The sequence below is a fragment of the Typopeltis vanoorti genome, chromosome 19 (assembly GCF_054136105.1).
Source record: "Typopeltis vanoorti isolate ZY-2024b chromosome 19, IOZ_Tvanoo_1.0, whole genome shotgun sequence".
Lineage (NCBI taxonomy): Eukaryota > Metazoa > Arthropoda > Arachnida > Uropygi > Thelyphonidae > Typopeltis > Typopeltis vanoorti.
In genome coordinates, this window is record NC_143567.1 from 93,158,070 (window position 1) to 93,179,670 (window position 21,601).

Below are 21,601 nucleotides of genomic sequence, written 5' to 3' on the forward strand. Positions count from 1 at the left end.
CAGTTCAATAACTATTTTGTAGTTAAGATACTTACGTAATAAAAATTATAACAAAAAAATCTGCAGCTTAAGCATATAATACATTCTGTCTCATACGACATTAATAAAATTATAGCTGTAGCCAGTGCCGCAACTAGATTTTCATGGACTTTGTACAAGAGTTTATTTTTCCCCTCTTTTTTTTTTTTTTTGGAAAAAAATTAAAACAAACAAATATGATAGAAATAGATCGGTTAAATTTTAACTTTAAAATTTTAATTTTTAATCCCAAGGCGGCAAAATTTAAAATTTGAAAATATAATTCTGATTATTTTTTGATACCCCATTTTAGGCCCCCTTCGTCCTAGGATCTGTACCTGTGACCCGCCTAGTTACAATATTGGCTATATAGCCTTAATAACAATGAAAAATAAAGCTGTCTCTTAAATACCATTAAAATTATTATTGTATCTTGTAGTTTCAATTTTTTTAAACTACTATAGCTTGATCGACTGTAAATTTTTAATGTGCATCTCACCCGCGAAAGTTGTAAACCGAAAGTCATTAAGTCCCGCAGGCGAGCTAAGGATTAGCCAGTGTTTGCAGTGTTTGTCGAGTAAGTTTCTAGGCCAGGGGAAACGCTGTTCGAGAGAGAGAAAGAGAGAATATATATATATGTATACACATATATGACACTTTTTCATGTTTCTGGTTTTCTGAGGAAAGCCGGCCTACTATCAGTTCGAAGAGCAATTCGGGGGATTCGCTCTAAGTTGTGGCACACAGACTACCAGTCACCTAGCATTGCCTACAGACTGCCTTCGTAAAGCCTTCTGAGCACAGTGAAAGCAGATATATCAATGGTCAGATCATAGATAAAAAGCAGAAAAGTTTTATATATAGTTATATAGAAAATAACTTCCAGGTGATTTATCACCCAGTGTTATGTGTTTTCCAGCTATGGAAAATTCTGTTCAGTACAGTTTTGAACTGTATTATAAATTCTTACAAGGGCATTTTCCCTAATTCTCATGACAATGGTGTAGTGGGAGCCACAGTAATTTTCGCAGTTAAACCAGCCATTGATTCAAGAGCATAACAATAGATTTTCCTGGTTATAATTTTACTCAGAAACCACAATCGTTGTCAATTTCTCATATATACACCCACCCCTGCCCCAAGGATGCTACCACACAGGATGCCATCATAGTAATATACAAACTTTATAGAGGAACATTATGTTTCTGAAACATCAGGAAAATGATATACTGGTTTAAAACCCGATTACCAAGCTCGCGTTTACAACTGAAGTCTCCAACACAGATGAGGAAGATAGCCTTAACAGTAAAAGCCCATTATCACGAGGATTCAAAACGATCGGAAATATTGTTAATGAATGGTAGGTATAGGTGAGTTCTGGAAAACTGAAATAATTTCTACGAATCACACGGAAAATGCAATTATTAAGGCAAGAATTTTTAATAAAATAATATTAATTAATTAATTAAAAACACTTAGCCCACCCTTGGTACGATAGGCTTAAAGCCTTTCGCACCATGGGTAAGCTAAGTTTCCTTTTTAAATTTATTATTATTATTTAAAATTTTTAAATAATCCGGAAACTGTTCCAGAGACCAAACATGGAACTTTTTCAAGCCGCAGTGATAATCTCACACCTGAGGATGATATTCATCTGGTACCTTTTACCTTTATATCCGTGGTGGGATTTGAACCCATATCCAATTGGCTGGACAATGGATATGCTGTCCCGAGTGGACAGCAGCCAACCAGGGAAGCATATATAGTGTACACTGATAAGCTGCACATTGATAATACTAACAAGATGCAATCTTTTGATAAAAGAAATACATTAAAGTGGGATTAAGAACTGCCAAATCTATGCTGTAGCAATAATATATTACAGCGACAAGATTGGTAAGTTTTAGTGGGCTAGTCCTAACTTCAGAACACTGTTTCTTCAAACAGAAAAATACCTCTCTTTCTAAATTTTAGCTATTTTCTATGCTTAATCTAGTACCACAGTGTCGCGTTGTGGTAATTACTATTATTATTTGGTATTTTGTTTTATAAAATAGATAAATTCCAAAAAAAGATTTTCTTTATTCGATGTTCTGCAGCTTTTCTACAAAATCTAATATGCATGTTTCGTATTTGGCAGGCAAATCATATTTAACATTCCCGCATGACTTGTGTATGTATTTAAAAATATGAATGTGGTAATTTCCAGTAGTGATGATAAACATGTAAAAAAAAAATCATAGAATTTGAGCAAAGAGGGGCAGCGCTAAGGATACTCATACATACTGTATGTGCAAAGTGCATTCTTTCTCAATTTCTCAAATTCATATCACGAAATTTATCAACAGTACCTCCACCTTCCCTTAACACGTTAGGCCCGCAAGTCTAACCTAATAATTTTTATTTATTTACCTATTTATTTTATTTTATTTTTGTAAAAAGGGGCAGAATTGTGTAAAATTAATTATGCTTTTATATTGCAGTATTAGGTTCACGAATCATAAATTCGAATTTTTTTCCAATTTTAATTTAATTTCGAATTACTTCATTTCAAATTTTCACATTCCGAAAACTGTTACAACTAGAGATGCCTCAATTGCAAAAATGCATATTTCTAGCAATAAATCGTGATGAATCAGTTACATCATTACAATATAATTTTATTGCCTTTATTTTTTTATTGTTGATATTTGGTCCTTTTTTATACTAAATGAATGAACTAATGCAGTAACGACCTTAAAATCAGTTAAAAAATTGAAAAGGATGCGCGACATTAAGAGCATAAAGCGTGGAGAATTAATCATTGTTAGTAGATCGCGATTTATAGTTTTTCGCGTAATTCAGTTCTGATAAACATAGTGAATTTATTAAGTTTTCCAAATGTCTTTTAATATCATGGCTTGATTTCTACTGATAATGTCTCCTGTACGGAGTACCACCAGCTTCTTTAAAGTTTCTGCATTTGAAATATTCTTCAATGTACGGCATGGAGCTGTTGTCCCAATCAATGGAATGGTTCGAAATTGAGAAATGATGGGCTAATCCTGAGGTGTCTGTTCTGTTGTTGTTGTTGCCATCTCCGATATGTTCTTTTTTTTGTTCACGTAGCCTAGAAATCCGAAAAAAAGAACATATCGGAGATGTCAACAACAACAGAACAGACCCCTCAGGATTAGCCCATCATTTCTCAATTTCGCATTATTCAAAATACAATCCAGAATGTAATGAACAAGACAATAATAGAAGACCAATCAAGCTTCAGATCTAAGAGGTCTACTATAAACCATATTTTTCCAGTTAATTTGTTATAGTTTTTTTACAGTTACCGCCTGTCTGAAAAGCACTGGGTGTTAGATCTAGAACATTAGATACAGATCTACAAATCTTTATTACAAATTATTATAAAGATAAGAAAGCAACTGTCAAATAAAATAAAATAAAAACTGACAAATTCAAAGTAGACAAAGGAGTCATGCAGGGTTGTCCGCTCTCACCAAATTTATTTACTACGGAATTTACTATCTATTTACTATCGTCTCACCGCATATATTCTTCTTTATCTTTTATCAATATGAGAGCAAACTTAATTACATATATTTTCAAAGCTGAAGAACCATGTCTACAAATAAATGCCACCAATTTCAACCACATTAAAGATTATTATTATTATTATTATTATTATTATTATTATTATTATTATTATTATTATTACGTGACACCTCCAGGGAGTCCAGACTCATCGAGGAAGGACGTCTACTTCACAATCTCTGTCTCCACCGCTACTACCATCATCATGGTAGTAGCGGTGGAGATGTAGGAGATATTATTATTACTGCAAAATCTAAAGCACAACTGGAAAGAACAATAAAAAATTTAATGAAGAGTACAAAGCGTTTGGAATGAAAATCAATCTAATCAAAACTAAAACAATAAAAACAGGAAGAGACGAATAAATTTCCAGTAAACTTAGAAAATCGTATACTTGAACAAATAAAGCAATGTACTTATCCTAGCAGTCTCATTACTCAACACCTAGAAAAGACAGAAACAGTAAAATAAGCCAACATAGGGTGGTCTAATATGAATAAATTAAACAAAATATGGAAAAATAACAGGATTTCAAAAATCCTCCAAAGAAAACTCCATAAAACCGTTATTATGACTACAGCAGCATATGGAGCTCAGATATGGAGACTTAAACAGAAAGAAATGCAGAAAATCAGAGCATTCGTAATGAAATGCTTAAGAAATATAAATAAGACTACATGGTCAGAACACAGAACAAATGAGCAAGGCAAACACGAATTAAACCACAGAGAAGATATGGTACATATAATTCTTAAACAGCAATTAAGATGGACACTTCCAGAAAATGTCCGTTCAGAGATTACCAAATGTAATCTTGAATGGAATCAATGGAGGAAGACGATCAAGAGAGAGACCAAAAAGAACTTGGCTACAGTATTTAAAGGAAAGGTCACAATTACTGAGTTTCACAGAGATGACAGGAATGGCCAGAGATAGAGCAAGATGGCAAAGATTTGCACATAGACGACTCAACCCACCATCTGAGAAAGAAAAAGAAGAAGGAGAAAGTGCAGATACCTAATTACTCTTTCATTGATTTTTGTACATTATTTCAGCTTGTCATAAGAATATCAACCTCTGTAATCCCAATTACAGAGATTGATATTATTATGATGAAATAATTAACTGACATTGCTTAAAATATCTTCTATATTATTAATTTCCTGCTAAAAAACAAAAAGTTAAACTTAAAATAAATAAAAAATAAAAGGCACTCAGAATTTGATATCTCTAAAAATCCTTAAGAAATAAGGGATGAGCTGGTTAGTTAATTTCGAGGCAAGTAGTGATATGTGGGAGAGAGGGCACTGTCGAGGCCGCTTTATACCACAGCAAAGGAACGCTCTCTGTATTCGGGAGGCATCACTAAGAGTATATATATCGTCTCACCTCACGCTTTTCTCTTTAACTTTTATCAACAGTATGAGAGCAGACATAATTACATATATTGTCAATGTTAATAAAAAATTTCACAAATCTCCACTCCAAAATATTAACCATCATCTACAGACAACCCCACCTGATCTCTCTCTCTCTCTTCTTAACCCAACCCAAAATTCCTGTTACAACAACCACACTTCATTTTCATTGTCCAAACTACACTATGTGTGATTCGTCCAATACAAGAGTGGTACTTGTAGATGTTATTAGGACGGAAATTCCTTGTCCAATTTCGAATTTTTCTCTTTTTCGCCTTCTGGGGCTTAGCATTTCGTTTCCTGATGCACCATTCAACTGTAATCTTTACCGTTCCTTCGATCCTCACATTATGAATTATTATCCTTGAAGTTTCATGTCCTGCAATCCAACAACTCCAGTAGTAAAGCCTTCTTTTTTGATGATTTCAATGTCCCCCAGTCCAACTGGCACCATTCCAATTCCTGTAACCAGCCTAAAAGTGAAGTTGAATTATTTGTTTTCAGCAATGATTTCAAATAAATTGTTCATTTAAACTAAAACAATGGAAAATCCACACCGCTCATCTGAATCTTTTCTTAACTAGTTCTCCTGCAGCTACATTGTTAAAGTTAATTTTACTAATTTTACTCTTAGTAACTCAAATCATAAAATTATAAACATTTTATCTCTAGTCTAACTTCCGCTCCCTTTAATCCTTTACAACTTCGTATTCTTTTGAGCAGCAAGAACTCTATTTCCCTGCTTTTTTTTTACTTATATCAGAATATGAGAGCAAACTCAATTAGAAATAGTGTCATCGCAGGTAATAAACAAAATACACCTCCATCAAAGTGAGAAGATCCAGAGAGTGGGGGTTGGGTAACTGAAATTAATGATGTAATGAAGGCCTTCGTGCCTCATTCGCTTCAATTTTGCCCAGTTTTGTGCCGCCCAGAAAGTCGTAGTTTTTCAATAAGTGTGAAAAACAGAAGTTGCAAGAAAAACAAACTTCATGTCGCTTGTTTTTCTTGGATATTCTTGGCACATTTCTTGTACCTTGAATCAGAAACATTTCGTGGATGTTGAATGATAAACTTTGACTTAATTCACAGCCTAAATTTATGATTGCTAAACCTGCAAAAGAGTCAATAACAGTTCAATGTCTGACTTCCAAAGGGCTATTGGTAGAAAACTCCTACCTTCACGAATCGCTGTGGTGCCTTCTTGTCATTCGTAGAAGTTGTTGCGTGCAACTTTTGCCCTTCTCGACTCTCGTTTTTCCCGCGGGAAAAACAAGAGTCCAGACATACACTCACCCACATTACATTATTGAAATATCACCTAATGATAAAGTGGACCTAATGATGCCACTTGGCATCATTATTCTCATCCATCTCCGAATAGATTACAAAGGAAAATCACTTCCATCTTTACCAGGAACAGTGTGTAATGCATGTTCTAACTTTATACCAGAAAGAATAACCTCGATACAGAATCTGCTCATGATGATATTCCAGCGACTATGCTCAAGAGATATGTTCTTGAATTAACGTTGCCATTCAACATCTGTAACTTATATATCAGGGGTGTTCAACCCGTCGATTGTGATCGACCGCGGAGCGATTTTTGGTCGATCTCTTGTGTATTCCTCCTTACATGCAAATTTAATTAAAACTCAAAATATATTTTATTTATCATTATTTTGTATTATTTTTATTTCGCTTTAAGTGTACTGCTATTGTTTATTTATATTTCCTTAAAATTGTCAAATCAGTAATTTTCTTATAAGTCCGGGTAAATGAATTAATTTGGATCAGTGAAAGTCAAACAGCGAGCCGAGTGAATACGATTATAAGCAAAGTGTAAAAACTCGATTGTAGCTTAAATATTAAATATTCCAAACCGCATTACGTCGATCATTTACTTAGGTTAAGTCCCATGTGACTATTGTAAAAAAATAAACTTTGTTTGTCTCGTATAATTTGTATTAGATGTTTTTGTAAATAACTCTCTTGAAGCTAACTGTATATACTACTTTAATACGAATATGTTAGTGTTAAAAACAAAGCCAATGTTTTGTCGCCGAAGCTGTACATGGTGGCATTAGAAGGATTATTATTGAAACGTGTATGTATGAGAAAGGCTTGCAGGCTCTAAGTGTAAACATCTCCGAAGTCAGTCAGAAAGAGTTCAAGCAACTTTCTGATAGCCGTCAACTTACAATCAAAAGAAAGCGGAGGAGAACAAAAGGCGTGCCGAACTTGAAACTTAAGATGAAAGACTCATACCGATTCTTTGGGGTTGCCAAACTTCATGCGAGGTCTCAGAGGAGGCCTAATGAAAACGGGACTGAAGCAAGCAGAAGGGGTCCCGATTCCAGAATTGCTGTCGGAGAGACTGCCCGGATCCACGTTGCTTGAGAGAGGAGTTTCCCGCTTCCAGAAAGGAGCTTCTCGTTTCGAGACGTCGCTAGAGAGAGACTACTTCCAGGCCGCAGACAAGGTTTCAAATTACCGAAAGGAAAAGTTCCAATTGCCGGAGAAAAGTTTCCAGGCCAGGTTAATGTCAGACATTCACCAGTGCGCTTTTTCATTACAATTTGATGAATCAAACGACCTCACTGATATTGCTCAGTTAATGGTATTTATTCTCATGGTTTTCAAGATTATTCAAGTAAAGAAGAACTTTTGAAAATTATACTATTATTGGGAAGGACTAGGGGAGAAGACATTTTTTCGGCATTTGATGAATTTGTGAAACAACACAAACTTCCGCTTTTTAAACTTGTGTCTATTACTACTGATGGTGCTCTGCAATGATAGGTAAAGGCTTCCATTCATTATGTAAAGACGATGACAAATATCCAGATTTTTTAACGTTATTATTACATTATTATTCACCAACAAGTACGGTGTAGTAAAAGATTAAACAAAAAAAAAAAGATGTTTTGGATATTACATTTAAAATTGTAAATTCTGTTCGAGGAAAAGCCCTACAACGGCGGCTATTTAAATTACAGGCAGACGATGATAGGGAACTTCTGCTGTACAATAATGTTCGCTGGCTCAGCAGAAGTCAATTTTTAGAAAGCTTTCTTGTATTAATTAATTTTTTTCTTGATGGAAAAGGGTATATTTATCCACAATTGAGTGATAAAAGATGGTTGTTACACTTATAATTTTTAGTAAATTTCTGTACGAAATTAAGCAATTTAAATTTAAAGTTACAAGGTAGAGATAAAAATTTAATAGATATGTTAAGTTCAATAAAAACTTTCCAACAATACTTACTTTTTATTAAAGAAAAATATAAATGACCGCGAATTTAGACCTTTCCCATATTTATTAAAATTCTTTGAACAAAGTCAAGAAATGCTTCGCTATGATTTAAAAGAATTTATTCTTGAAATAGAATTAGTTGAGGGAGAAATAAATTGAAGATTTAAAGATTTTAATAAAACTGAAATGATTGTATCTTTTATCAATAACCCAATTCAAGAAAACTTGAACATCACAGAAATTTCAAATAAAATTAGTGGGCTGTTCGATATAAACTAAGCTGAAGTAGAACTTGAGATAATAAACATTCAGAATAGTTTACATTTAAAATCAACAAACAATGAAGTCATTTGGAACTATGCACATGAAAAATTCCCAATATTAACTGATATTGCGCGAAAAATTCTGTCGTGTTTCGGATCGACATACTTGTCAAAATCCGATTTTTCAAATATGACTTTCATAAAAAATCAATTTAGGAACTAAATTACAAATGATCATTTGGATGATTGTCTGCGATTGGCCACTTCTTCATATCAACTTGCCTATGAAAATATTGCGAGGTCCAAACAATGCCAAATTTCACATTAACTCTTTTTTTTTTTTTAATCAATCAGCATTTCCTGTAACTTGTGAGTTTGTAATCAATCTGTTGTTTTTTCTAACTGTGGTTTTCCAAAATAGAGAAATAAATATTTTATTCTAATTTATTTTTTTTTGTTGTATTAAAATATTCATTGTATTAAATTAATTAAAATTGATAAATAAATTTATAAATACACAAATAAAGTTTTTAGTTGTTTATTTTTAGTTGTTTATTTGTGCGTAATCAGATATCAGGTTGGGGGAACGTGATCTATATAAGAGAGTAGATCGCCGAATAACTTTTTATAGAAAAGTAGCTCGCGTAGTAAAAAAGGTTGAACACCACTGCTATATATTATTACAATGAAATTCCACGTCACAGGCATAGAAAGAAGTCCATTTACATTCAATTCCAAAAATAAATAAATATATAAATACATGTGTCTACTATCCAACTATAAACTTACTTCACTCACTCAGTCCTGTCTAAAGTAATAAAGGAAGTCACCTACAGTAATCATTAAGAACTGGATAGTCATCTAATCAGACCATCTATGTGGATACAGTGACTCAAGATTCACAGCAGATCATACCCACATCATCTAGCTTGGTGCTATGGAAAGGTTAGGTGACAGTTCTGCTATTACGGTTCAGATTTCCAAACTATTTGATAGGGCCCTACATCGAGAACTTCTCAGTAAATTGCCATCTCATGGTCTGCGTTCCACTGTTTGTAAATGGATTGTAAATTTTCTCTAGAATTCACTGCGCAATATTGGCGGAAGATGCTGTTTCTTCAGATTTTCCTCAACAATCAATTATATCCCTATCTCATCCGCCCTCTTTTTCGTATGCATAATCATATATGAAGGTGAATTTGTCTTCGTTTTGTAAAGAATGGCACCGGTTTAAGAATTATCAAAATGTTGTTGCTATTTCTTAAATTTTAGCCATTCTTTAGAAGCACTTCTCTGGGTTTACCTATTTTATTTTATTTTCATTTTTTGTTGTTTTCACTAGATACGGTACATTCTTCATTCTTGAGGATCTCTATGATACTGCGTTACTGAGTTCAGGGGATATTGCTAAGTAGCATATATATACTGTCTGTGTTGAACTTTTTTTTTGTAGAGAAATATAGTTTGTTGCTAGTCATGTCAAGTGACAAAGATCAGTACAGTGGTCAAAGGAAGTGTTCTGTTCTTCTCTTCAATTTACGCCGGAAAGAGAGTTTACTGCTTAGGATATTCAGGCAGTTATTATAAACTACAGTAGATTCCGGCGTGATAAGATCATTATCATCCACATAACGTAGCCATATATTTGGCGTATTCCATATATATTTTCTAAAATGGGATAAGTTGAGGCACCTATTGATAAACCTTCTTTCTGTTCATAGTATGCCCTCAGATTTAAAGATAAATTATTATTTTGGAAATATTTAAAAATTTCAACGGAAAAAGATCTACTACTGGTAAAATCGTATATTCTCTATGAACAACGGTAAAGGAAACTCGTTAAGTCGCTAAGCTCGTTCATATATGTCCGTTGACATACATGAAATGCTCTTAGATCTTATTGTAGGAAGGCGAGTTTGTTTGACATGAGGGATTACAAGTTTCGTTAAATACTTTGCTACGTAACATGCTGGAGAATACCTACTATCTTAAACCGACATGATTAGCCTGCATAAACGTAAGAAAGTTGGAACTACGTTATGATAAATATTACATAGTGCGATGAACAATGAATCATGTTTACGACTTGGCAACACGATATGCACAATCGCTATTTAAAAAGTCTTTCATCAACGCCAGTTTATCTATTATAAATCTTGCTGGTGTGATTTGTTTTCATATTAATAATACGGTTAATTCTGATGAAGTACTCAATACTGCTTAAGAAACTAGAATAAAATGATTTTTTTATTTTGTACCTCTTAATTGTAGCTAACACGGGAACTTATATTATGAACATTACAAACCACAGAATTTTGATGTCAGTTATAAAATTCACTTGTTAAGAACTAGCGGTAATGATAATATAACTTTTAAGTTATTTAGGATTTAAGAAACGCAATAGCATTATAAGCGTTCTCTCTCTCTCTCTCTCTCTCTCTCTCTCTCTCTCTCACACACACACACACACACACACACGCGCGCGCACACACACACACGCACGCACACACACACACACACACACACACACACACACACACACACACACACACACACACACACACACACACACACACACACACACACACACCTCATTATATCCACGTCATTTTCTAATTTACTCCTGCGGTTAACTGTGCTAGTGGATCCATAGAACATCAGTGAAGACCCAGTGATATTTGGCTTTCAATTTTGAAAGTGAGTTAGCCGGTCTCAGCCTTAATATGGATTTTTGTTCCTGTGATTACATCAGAAGGTGATGTAATTTAAATGATTCAAATTCAAATTTAGCTTCATTATCTCCTCAGAAGAATTTTATACTTATGCAATGTTGTCCATTTCGATATTGTTTTTCAAAATGACTGTGTAAATACCTTAAAATGATTAGAAAGATCCCTTTATTTTATTTAAATCGCATGATTTCTTTTATTAATGACATGTATTGTGACATTTTCTTTATAACTCTTCTGTGATTATTCTGATATTCATTATATATCAGTTATACTGCTTGCTGATTAGAGGGGAACGTCTGTTGTATCTTTGTAGCCTTATACTTAAGAATAGCACAGTTGTCTGGGACAGCGTATACATTTATTATTTGTTGCATATAATCATCTCACAAAACAAGTTACTTATACCTTCTAGTCCAATAGGATTTACGCAGTCTCAGACATCATTGTGAATGAGTGTCAAGGTAAACTTTCTTATCTGGTAACTATGTATTTATAAAACTGTCGCGTGAACAGCTATTGGCTCGATTATGTAATCGAACTGACCATTCTGGATTTCTATGTAACTGATATTAAATCTTACGTAAAGTTTTCTACAGTTCGCGTCGGCGCAAGTGGCAAGCTTAATAAGTACTCGAAGGTAGATGTAGAGTTTTCATTATTTTAAATTCTAACATCCCTTGTTGTTTTTTTTTATAAAGATTTATAAAATTGTCGTGTATATTTTTTATTGAAAACTAAACAGCGAAACGTTTTTTAAAGATCATCTCTCTTCTTTTTTGAGGAACATTATATTGTAGGAAAAAAGGATAATTCATACTCTGAATAGGAATCATTAAGATTATCCACATCGTACCAGAAAATCTGAATTCTCCCCACCAGTGAGTATTTATTCTGAATCAAACTTTAATCAAAGTAGATTTAGATTAAAGTTTAAACTGATTAAATCTAAACAAGAACATTTTAAGATGATTCCGTAGCCTTGGTTACTAAGTAAAATGATAAAGCACACTCGTGCATAATAATAAAGAAATAAATAATCTGCTAATTAATGTTTCAATAACAGCTATCGCATACCGATTTGAGTATTAGGACATGGCTAGGTAACAAGTACCTATATCAACTCATTTCGTAAAGAAATGCTACTTCTATATTAAAGATCTGTTAAACAAACTACAATATCATAAAAACATAAGACTATATTTTATGCGGTCTTAAAGAAAACATTTTGTGGTTCCCAAAACAACCTTTAATTAGAACAACGTTTAGCTTTTATTCAACATCTGTTAAGAGTGTCTCATAACGCTTTCCTATTCAAAATTATTCAAATTATACACTGCCATAAAACGCATAACATCTGGTATATCCTATTATTCTAATTAGCAAGCATTAATAATGGAAAGGCTTTGGTTGGATCGAATCTCGTCTAAGAGGTAAGAAACTTTTATCAGGTGTTTTGAATCAAATGGTAAGGTAACTGATTTCATACGAAAGTGTTGCGTTTTTTCTCCACGAAGTTCAGGTTTTTCGTACATCAAAAGAGTCAACTTCCTATATGGGGATAATCCTTGATAGGACAGTTGATGTTGTTGCGTTTATCAATATTATGAATAACTATTAGTAATTAAGATATTGAATTCACTAAGGAAAAAAAAATAAATCACTTGATGAGAGAGCAGAATTTTCAGTTTTCTTTCAGGATCATTTCAGTGAGTACAATTAAAGAGAAAAAAAATAAAAATAAAAATGGAATGACAAATGAAAATCTGTTAAATGCAGCAGAAGACCGAGATCGCCAACTATTAAAATTCCAGAAATTAATTTTACATTCATTATCAAACAATAAATAATTTAGCACAGTACGAGAGGTACTGAAGAGGACATCTCGAAATTGGGAAAGTTATAATTATTATGCACATTGTTAAAAATGAAGGTAGCCAGTTATTCTATTTTGCATTTTAACAAATCTAATAATAATAAAACCTAACGACATCACCGAAATAAAGGAGATTAAGCATCTATATTTATTTCGTAGCCAATTAGTTGAAATTGACACTAACCTGCGGCATTGGAGTGAGTCGACCATGTATTGCACTATTTAACATGAACTCTGCCCAGGAGTCCGTATGCTCACCTTTTATTAGTCTTTGATAAAGCTTTTGATCAAGACATGACAGCAGATTCGAACTGTTGTTTCTCATCACTGACTGGGCAGAAACCTTGAGAGGACGAAATATTTTTAAGTACTGCACAGTATTATGTCAGAAACTTATATTCGGCATAAATTACTATCGTAATTTATGCCGAATGTAATTTATAAATTACATTAATTAATAATTATATGTCCGCGATATATTTAATGTCTGAAATAATGTGGGTTCTACGGTCGATTTTCTTGAGTTTACAGGACGAAAAACCCGAGTTTCCGGGAGGAAAAACCTGCTTGCCCATGCCAGAGATCGACTAACTCGGGAACCGGTCGAAAAAAGGCTTTAGAAAAATTTCCTCTAGTCGCCGACTAGACTCGAAACCAAGACTTCCTTCGTGCGGCCTAGTGCGGTGGTGTGCAAACGCCACATCCACTGAGCTACACAGGCTCATTTACAAACTCATTACAAACATTTAATTTTTCAAAAAAATTATATTTAAGTTTCAAAAATTTATAAAAAATTTTATCCACCCATTTCATTATTGGTTTTAAACGGACCTTTGTATTGGAAAAAAAGTTTCGAAAACACAAAGTAATATCTTCAGTCTGAATAAATGATTAATTCAATGAAATTTCGTATTATACGTAAATTCTAGTAAAATAACTTTAAGAGAATGCGACCTGTATTTCAGTCGCAGTTATAATGATCAAATTCATCCAATCGTTTTTTTTATGATCGTCTGTGATGATTATTTCCATGTCTTGTCATCTTAGGCAGTTTGCTACTCTCATTCGTTAACACACATACACAGACCCAAAAACGTGATCACACGATATGTCTGTGAGCATTTAAAAGTAAAATGTTGCACAGGATCTCTACTGAAATATAATCATCTTCATGCCTATCAAGGATTTAAGCCTAGAGTGGCCTGTTCCGACCTTAGAAGTCATCGTTGAATCGTTCAAGAGGACGTCCTGGTTTTCTTTTTCCTAATGGCTTGTACTTTAAGGCTTGTTTTGGTAATCTTTCTGTTTTCATTCTTTGAACGTGTTCCATCCATTTATGTTTATACTTTTCAATTTTTTCTATTACTGGTTCTTGGATTAATTCTTTCATAATTTCTTCATTTCTTTGGTGATCAAATAGAGTATACTTTGCAGTTTTTCTCATAAACTTCATTTCTGCTGTTATTAATCTTTGTTTGTCTTTTTGTTTTATTATCCAGATTTCACTTCCATACAATAGGACTGGTAGGGATAATGCATTGTATACTTTTAATCTGGCTTGTTTTTGAACTACGTTTGGCTTATATAGAGAGTTAATTACAAAATCAATTACCTGTGTTTTTTTTTAATATTTTTCAATTTTGAGGATTATATCTTTTTTCATTTTCATATGTAATCATATAACCTAGGTAGTTAAATAAATTCAACTGTTCTAAAATCTTGATATCTATTACTATTTTAGTTCTTACTGTATCTTGTCTTTTAAAGGAAACAGTTTTTGATTTTTCTGTTGATATTATCATACCATAATCTTTGGCAATCTCATTTAGATTTAAAATAGCTTTCTGTAAGTTATCTTCAGAATTTGTAATTATTATTTGGTCATCATTTAAGTATTAATAAATTTGTTTTATAAAATGTAATAAAATATTTTATTCCATTTTATTATTATTTCATTTAGGTAAATATTAAAAAGAATTGCATTGCTGAGAGGGGACATCCGTGTCGGACTCCTTGGTTTATCTCTCTCGTATAATAGCTCATCATTTAATCTTATTTGTATTTGATTATTTCCATATATACACTTATGATAGCTTTCAGGATATTATTTGGTATTTGTTATTTGGTATATTATTATGTTAAATAAAATGCTTCTTTTAACTTTGTGGAATGCTTTTTCAAAGTCAATAAATATTATACCTGTTTCTAAATTGCATTATCTTATTTTCTTTATTATTACTTTTAAGCAGAAGGCCGGGTCTATACATGATCGTCCTTTTCTAAATCAATTCTGTACTTTTAAAATAAAGTTTTCAGAATATTTTATTAGTTTGTTATTTCAAATTCTGCTATATATTTTGTAACAGAAATTTAGTATACTTATTGCCTCTATAGTTTTTAGGGTCATCTCTACTACTATTTTTAAAGATAGGAATCACAATTGCTTTTTTTCCATTCTATTGGGGGGTTACCAGTTGAATAGATTTTATTTAAAAATAATAAGAGTCTTTCTTTGAATCTTGTTCCTGAATATTTATATAGTTCTGAACCTAGTTTATCTTCTCCGGATGATTTCCAGCTTCTTGTTTCTATCAGGCTGATTTTAATTCTTCTTTAGTTATTTCCTTTTCATTTTCATGAAATGTTTGCCAGTTTTTTTTTTTTTAATATTTATCTGTCCACAATTCTGTATAGAAATTCAGGAATTCTTCTAATTTCAATTCGGTGTTTAATTTTATGTTTTCCTTAGTATCTGTATTTAAGTGTTTCAAAATCTTTCATACATTGGGTCTTATTTTATAAAAATCATGTTCTAAATTAGAAACAAATTTGTTCCAGGATTCTCTATGTCTTTTTCTGACTTCTCTTTTAACTATGGCTCTTAATCTTTTATATTCTATTTCATCTTCTAATCTTTTACTACTTAATCATTTATGATAGGCTTTTTTTCCTCATTTTGATTGTTTCTTTGATTGTATCCTCCCATATCTTCCGTTTTTTCCCTTTTATTAAATTTGGTCTGAATAATAATAACAATTATTATTATTATTATTATTGTGGTATATGATCAACAAAGTTAATATAGCAGATTACGCCCAATATAAGCTATACAAATCATAGAACAACAGCATCCAATGCCTACATTCCGACCAAGAAAAGTATCAATCAATACAAATAGTTTTTGGCAATCGCACTCCCATCAAAAATGCTCTCCGTAGCTTCGAAGTAAGTCGGATTAGCCCGCCTCAACACATATTAACTAATCTTCATATTCACCATTATGATAGTTGTTATTAACATTACTATTATTCAAATACCACTGAATACTGAGATCTTTGCACAGACTGCAATGCGTTTGTATAAATATAAATAGCGCCTGAATGATAATAATCTCTGTCAAATGTATACATATGTTACTCTAAAAGCCTGAAAATTGGCAAATCCTAGGTTTTACCGGTAAATCCTAGCATTTACCATAGTGAGGTGGTAAAAATCCGAAAAGGTTTGTAAACGCTTCCATTTCGGGGCTTTTACCAATACCAATTGGTAAAAGCCCGAGTACAGTGCGAGTACAGACAGGTGTGAGCGGCTACGATCTAGAATCAGTTGATTTTGGGTTAGGTACCAAAAACCTACTCGCGGACGAAATGTTAGAATAAAAATACCAGATATTGATAGAGAGCGAAGATGGATCCAAAACCAATAAGAGCCGTCATCACTGACATTAAAGGCGGAGAATTTTATGAACTTGGTACTAAATTGGGTAACCTAAAAGCGTTGTACACAAGAAGCCAATTCATCCTTGTGCAAAAAAATTTTTAAGCATCGAAGAAGTTGGAAAGGAAGAAATAAGTACACGTGAAGTGGTAAAAAAGCTTTCTTTAGTTGGTGAACAAGGATTCCAAGAATGCAACTGTTCAAAGAAGTGTACCACGAAGAAGTGTTTGTGCAAATCAGCCAATTTACTTTGTAACTCCGAATGTCACAACAGTCAAACTTGCTGTAACAAATAAGTTTAATTATGATTTGATATGTTGAATTAAATTAAATTGTTACCTTTATTTCATGAATAGTTTCTTATAATACATTAATTAAATGTAAAAAAGTAATAAAGCAGTTATGTTTAATGTTATTCTGGACATTATGTTTTGAGATTTAAATTGACAAAGATAAATTATTATAATGTAATGTTTACCTATTGGTGTTGGAAAATGCTAGCATTTACCGAAATGGTTTGGTACCGAACTTAGTACCAAGTTTATAAAATGTCTGTGATAACGGCTATTATTGATTTTGGATCCATCTATAAACACATCTAGTGCAAGTTTCGAAGATTCTCTTAATAGATTGAATAACAGCAATAACACATTTGGCATGAAAATCAGCAATAAAAAGACGAAAACCGTGAAAATAGCCAGGAACATGGAAAACTTCAGCTGCATTCGGAATGGAAATCCTATAGAACATGTAAAATATTTCTGCTATTTAGCCACAGCTTTAGTAAAGATAGTAGGTTAAATCTGAAAATAGCAAACAGTATAAGCAGATGTGGTATGTGGCTAGCCAGCTGAATAAATATATCTATTAATATTCATAAATAAAAGCGACATTAAAATAAATTAACGTTGGATTCTAAATATATAGAGATTGGAGTAATTATTATTTGCTTCAGAATCCAACATGATCTTCCTTCACATAAGCTAGACTTGTAATTATTTAATGTAAATCACTTGTTTATAAATTAATATTCATATAACTGCCTTTAAGTTTATTTAATTATTTAAGCAAGGATATGTATTGATAGTGAAAAGACTCTGTATTAAAATATAATTAAGTTTATTTTATTTATTGCTATGTTAATATTATAGGAGTTTGTATTTAACATTTAACTGCGTATTAATTGAAATGTAAATATTCTTTATTTGTTCCTGCTTGTAGAGGTATAATGTCATGCAATGCCTCAATTTTATTATATTTTGTTTTGTTGTCATGGAAATGTATGTTAGAGAGCTTGCACGAGTTTGGAACAGAGCGTGAGGGAGAATGTTGGAAGTTTACTGAAAAGGATTTTAGTTAAAGAGAGCATGAGAACAATCTAGGCAGGAAGAGGGGATATATAAGCGAGGAACGCTGAAAAAAGAGAGGATATTCTAATTCGCAATTCGGAGAAGGAATCAAAAGGGAGATTGATTCGGGGAATCAGAGTGCGATAATAGCAAGTCGGCGAGTCACTCAAGTAGCTAATTAAAGTCTAATAGTAGAGAAGCGGTTAGCTAATCAGTTTCAGAATAACAAATAAAGCAACGGAAGATAGCTGAGTGACTACTGAATGACTAGCGATACTCTAGTTGAGATTTAATTTCAGGGCCGACCTTTCAAGGAAACTTGAAGCATAGCACGGAGTAACTAGAGAATAATTAGAGGCAACAAAGTTGAGTTTAACGATAGCGGTGTTAAGAATTATAGTGCCTAAAGGATTAATTGAATGCCGGAGGAATGGGCAACTGTGCATATAAAACTTCAAGTTAAAGAATTATTGTGTGTTACCTTAGTTCATGAGTGAACATTCCCTACTATTAAGTCTACAGTTGATGCTGTGTGCATTTTAGATATACATTAATACAGTCACTACTCATCAAAATTTCCATAGCAAATCTCCATTTATTCTAAATCTATCACAATACGCTAAGTGGCGAGTCACTATCAATTCACAGCTCTAATACAATCTTACGCATACACAAAACAAATTCTTTCATTAGTTAATGTTAATATTAATCTTTGTTATCCTTTTGAACAGCCTCTCATCTTGTGAATTTTGTATACAAAATGTTAACAAATCATGTCTTTTATCTCGCTTTTAATTGATTATTATAAAATGCAAAGTGCATGTCTCCTAGTTAAATGCTCCAAGCTTGGCAAACCGCCAGAGTAGAAACCGCCAGAAACACACACACACACACACACACACACACACACACACAGAATACTTAAAAGAAGTAAAAAAGTGAATGAAGTAAAAACGTGAATTTAGCTGAATGATTCGACATCAAAAAGCATATATAAATTTGAAATTTCCAAATAAGTGCTGCGCAATTAATAACAATATTACTTGTTTGATTCACTAATGAATTCCTTTTGTTACTTGCAGGTTAACTTGAAGAATGGATTTCCTTTTAGTCCAAAAGAGTGTCACTTGCTGCATGGGAATCGCATTACTGTCTATATTATTAATTCACATATTAAAATGGATAGCCCAACAGCATCGGATTCTACAAATCTTTAAAAACTATGGAATTCCTGGACCAGAACCAAATTTCTTTTCAGGTAATATGCATGAACTGCATAAAGCTGATACACCAAACCATGCAATGTCTGAGTGGCATAAGAAATATGGAAATATTTACGGTTTCTATATAGGAGCTAACCCACGTCTATATATAAAAGATCTGGACATTTTAAAATCTGTTTTGATCACTGACGCACATAATTTCGTCAATAAGCCAAATTTTTTTCCAGTGGATAATGATAGTGCCCAGTCATTAGTATTTCTCCGAAATAAGAAATGGAAAAATGTCCGAAAAGCTTTATCTCCGACATTTACTACTAGCAAAATCAAATATCTGACGCTGATTATGAATAAAAAAATTGATATTTTCATGCATTGTATTAAATTGAAGTCGCAGAGCAATGACGTGTTTGATATTCACTTGATGTTAAAAACTTTAACGCTGGATATAATTGCTGAGAGTGCCTTTGCAATGAAAGTCAAATGTCAACAAAATATAAACGATCCCTTCTTTATTGCAATAAGAGATTGTGTGAACACAGGTAACAGTTTTATCCTTGACGTTGCTACAATGTTTCCTATAATTACAAAAGTTCTCTTAGTACTCCAAAAGTTCACGAAAAATGGAAGAATGATATCGACGATTTTATCTAATCTGAAACAAGTTATTCGATACAGGCGAAATAATTCTTTACAGCACGGAATAGACTTTCTTCAGTTAATGTTAGATTCCGTTTCAGAAAATGATCTTCCAGACGACTCTGATGGAAATAAGTACTCTCTCACCGATCAAGACATTATTTCTAACGCTCTTATTTTTCTTCTGGCAGGGTATGAAACAACATCAACAGCTCTTGCATTTACGTCATATATGTTGATTAAGCACCCTGATATTCAAGAAAAACTTTATCAAGAGTTGGCTAGCCACTTTCCTGATGGCGTAACCCCAACGTACGATGATGTGCAGAACTTACAATATCTGGATCAAGTTCTTAATGAAACGCTTAGGCTTTATCCACCATTGGCAAGTTTCGTTGAGCGTGAATGCGCAAAAGATATTACTATCCACGGACAAATAATTCCGAAAGGAGTCTCTATAGTTGCACCAGTATGGGACATTCATCACGACCCAAACATTTGGCCTGATCCCTGGACTTTTAATCCTGACAGATTCTCACCCGAAAACAAAGCTAAAATCAATCCGATAGCATTTATGCCTTTTGGTGCTGGTCCACGTAACTGTATTGGAAGAAGATTTGCTCTGTTAGAAGCTAAACTAGTTTTAGCAAGACTTATTCGAAGCTTCAAATTAGTCGCATGCGAGAAAACCGATGAGTCCATTCATTTAACTTGTTTGTTTGTGATTGTTGTAAGTCCAGCTAATGGTGTCTACTTAAAAGTACTACCTAGAACATAATAATAAACACAAAAGTTACATTTCAATGCAAATTCACACCGAAGTTCTCTAAGAACTTTATAATTCATTATAATATTAATGCTTTATGAAGAAATAATTCAGCTCCAAAAACGAATGAAAAACAAACAAACAAACTAATTTTTAGACAGTCTGAAGTAATCAGTCTCTGTTTGTAGTCAGGACAATTATGTAATAAAAAGTGCATAGTCTGAGTTACTTTAACATCAATAATAGCTGCGGTTTAAGCAAGGAAATCATTGCGGCTGTAGCTTAAGCAACATCAATAAAATTATAGCCGTAGCTTTAGCATTGATTCTAAAATTATTGCTGCTATTTCAACAACGATAAAATTGCATATGTTGATTAAATAGCATTAAAAGTGTTATTGTTGCTTTAATGTCAAGTTTATCATTTAAACTGCTGTAGCATAATCAATGGTAATGCTTAATATGAATGCCATCCATGAAAGGTGTAAACTGACAATCATTTAATGGAAGTTATTCTCAACCGATATCTCACCGAACTCTGAGAACTGAATTGATGAATATATATACAGTTGCGTCCCTATACTGAAACCACAGATTTCTGCAAAGAGTGGGAAAATTCCTCTACACTGGTGTCAGGAACACCGTGACGGGACACTGGAAAAAATTCTTCTAGTCCAATGAAGAACAGTGAAACCTTGTTATGCACTGCTGGAAGGCGGAGAGCTTGGCTGGAATCCCATGAAGCAAAGAACTCAGCTTGC

At 32.9% G+C, this 21,601-nt stretch overlaps 1 protein-coding gene across 1 annotated transcript; it reads left to right on the plus strand.

Annotated features, from left to right (window-relative positions):
* Positions 1-11,925: 11,925 nt before the first annotated feature.
* Positions 11,926-21,158, plus strand: LOC150096353 (cytochrome P450 3A29-like). Its single transcript, XM_090409411.1, has 2 exons — positions 11,926-12,155; positions 19,299-21,158. Exon 2 carries the CDS (start codon positions 19,312-19,314, stop codon positions 20,851-20,853), a length of 1,542 nt encoding a protein of 513 aa, XP_090265537.1. The 5' UTR covers positions 11,926-12,155; positions 19,299-19,311; the 3' UTR covers positions 20,854-21,158.
* The last annotated feature ends 443 nt before the right edge of the window (positions 21,159-21,601 follow it).

What these genes read in the sequence shown, in the direction of transcription:
- LOC150096353 (XM_090409411.1), top strand. Translation starts at nt 19,312, where the DNA reads ATGGATTTCCTTTTAGTCCAAAAGAGTGTCACTTGCTGCATGGGAATC.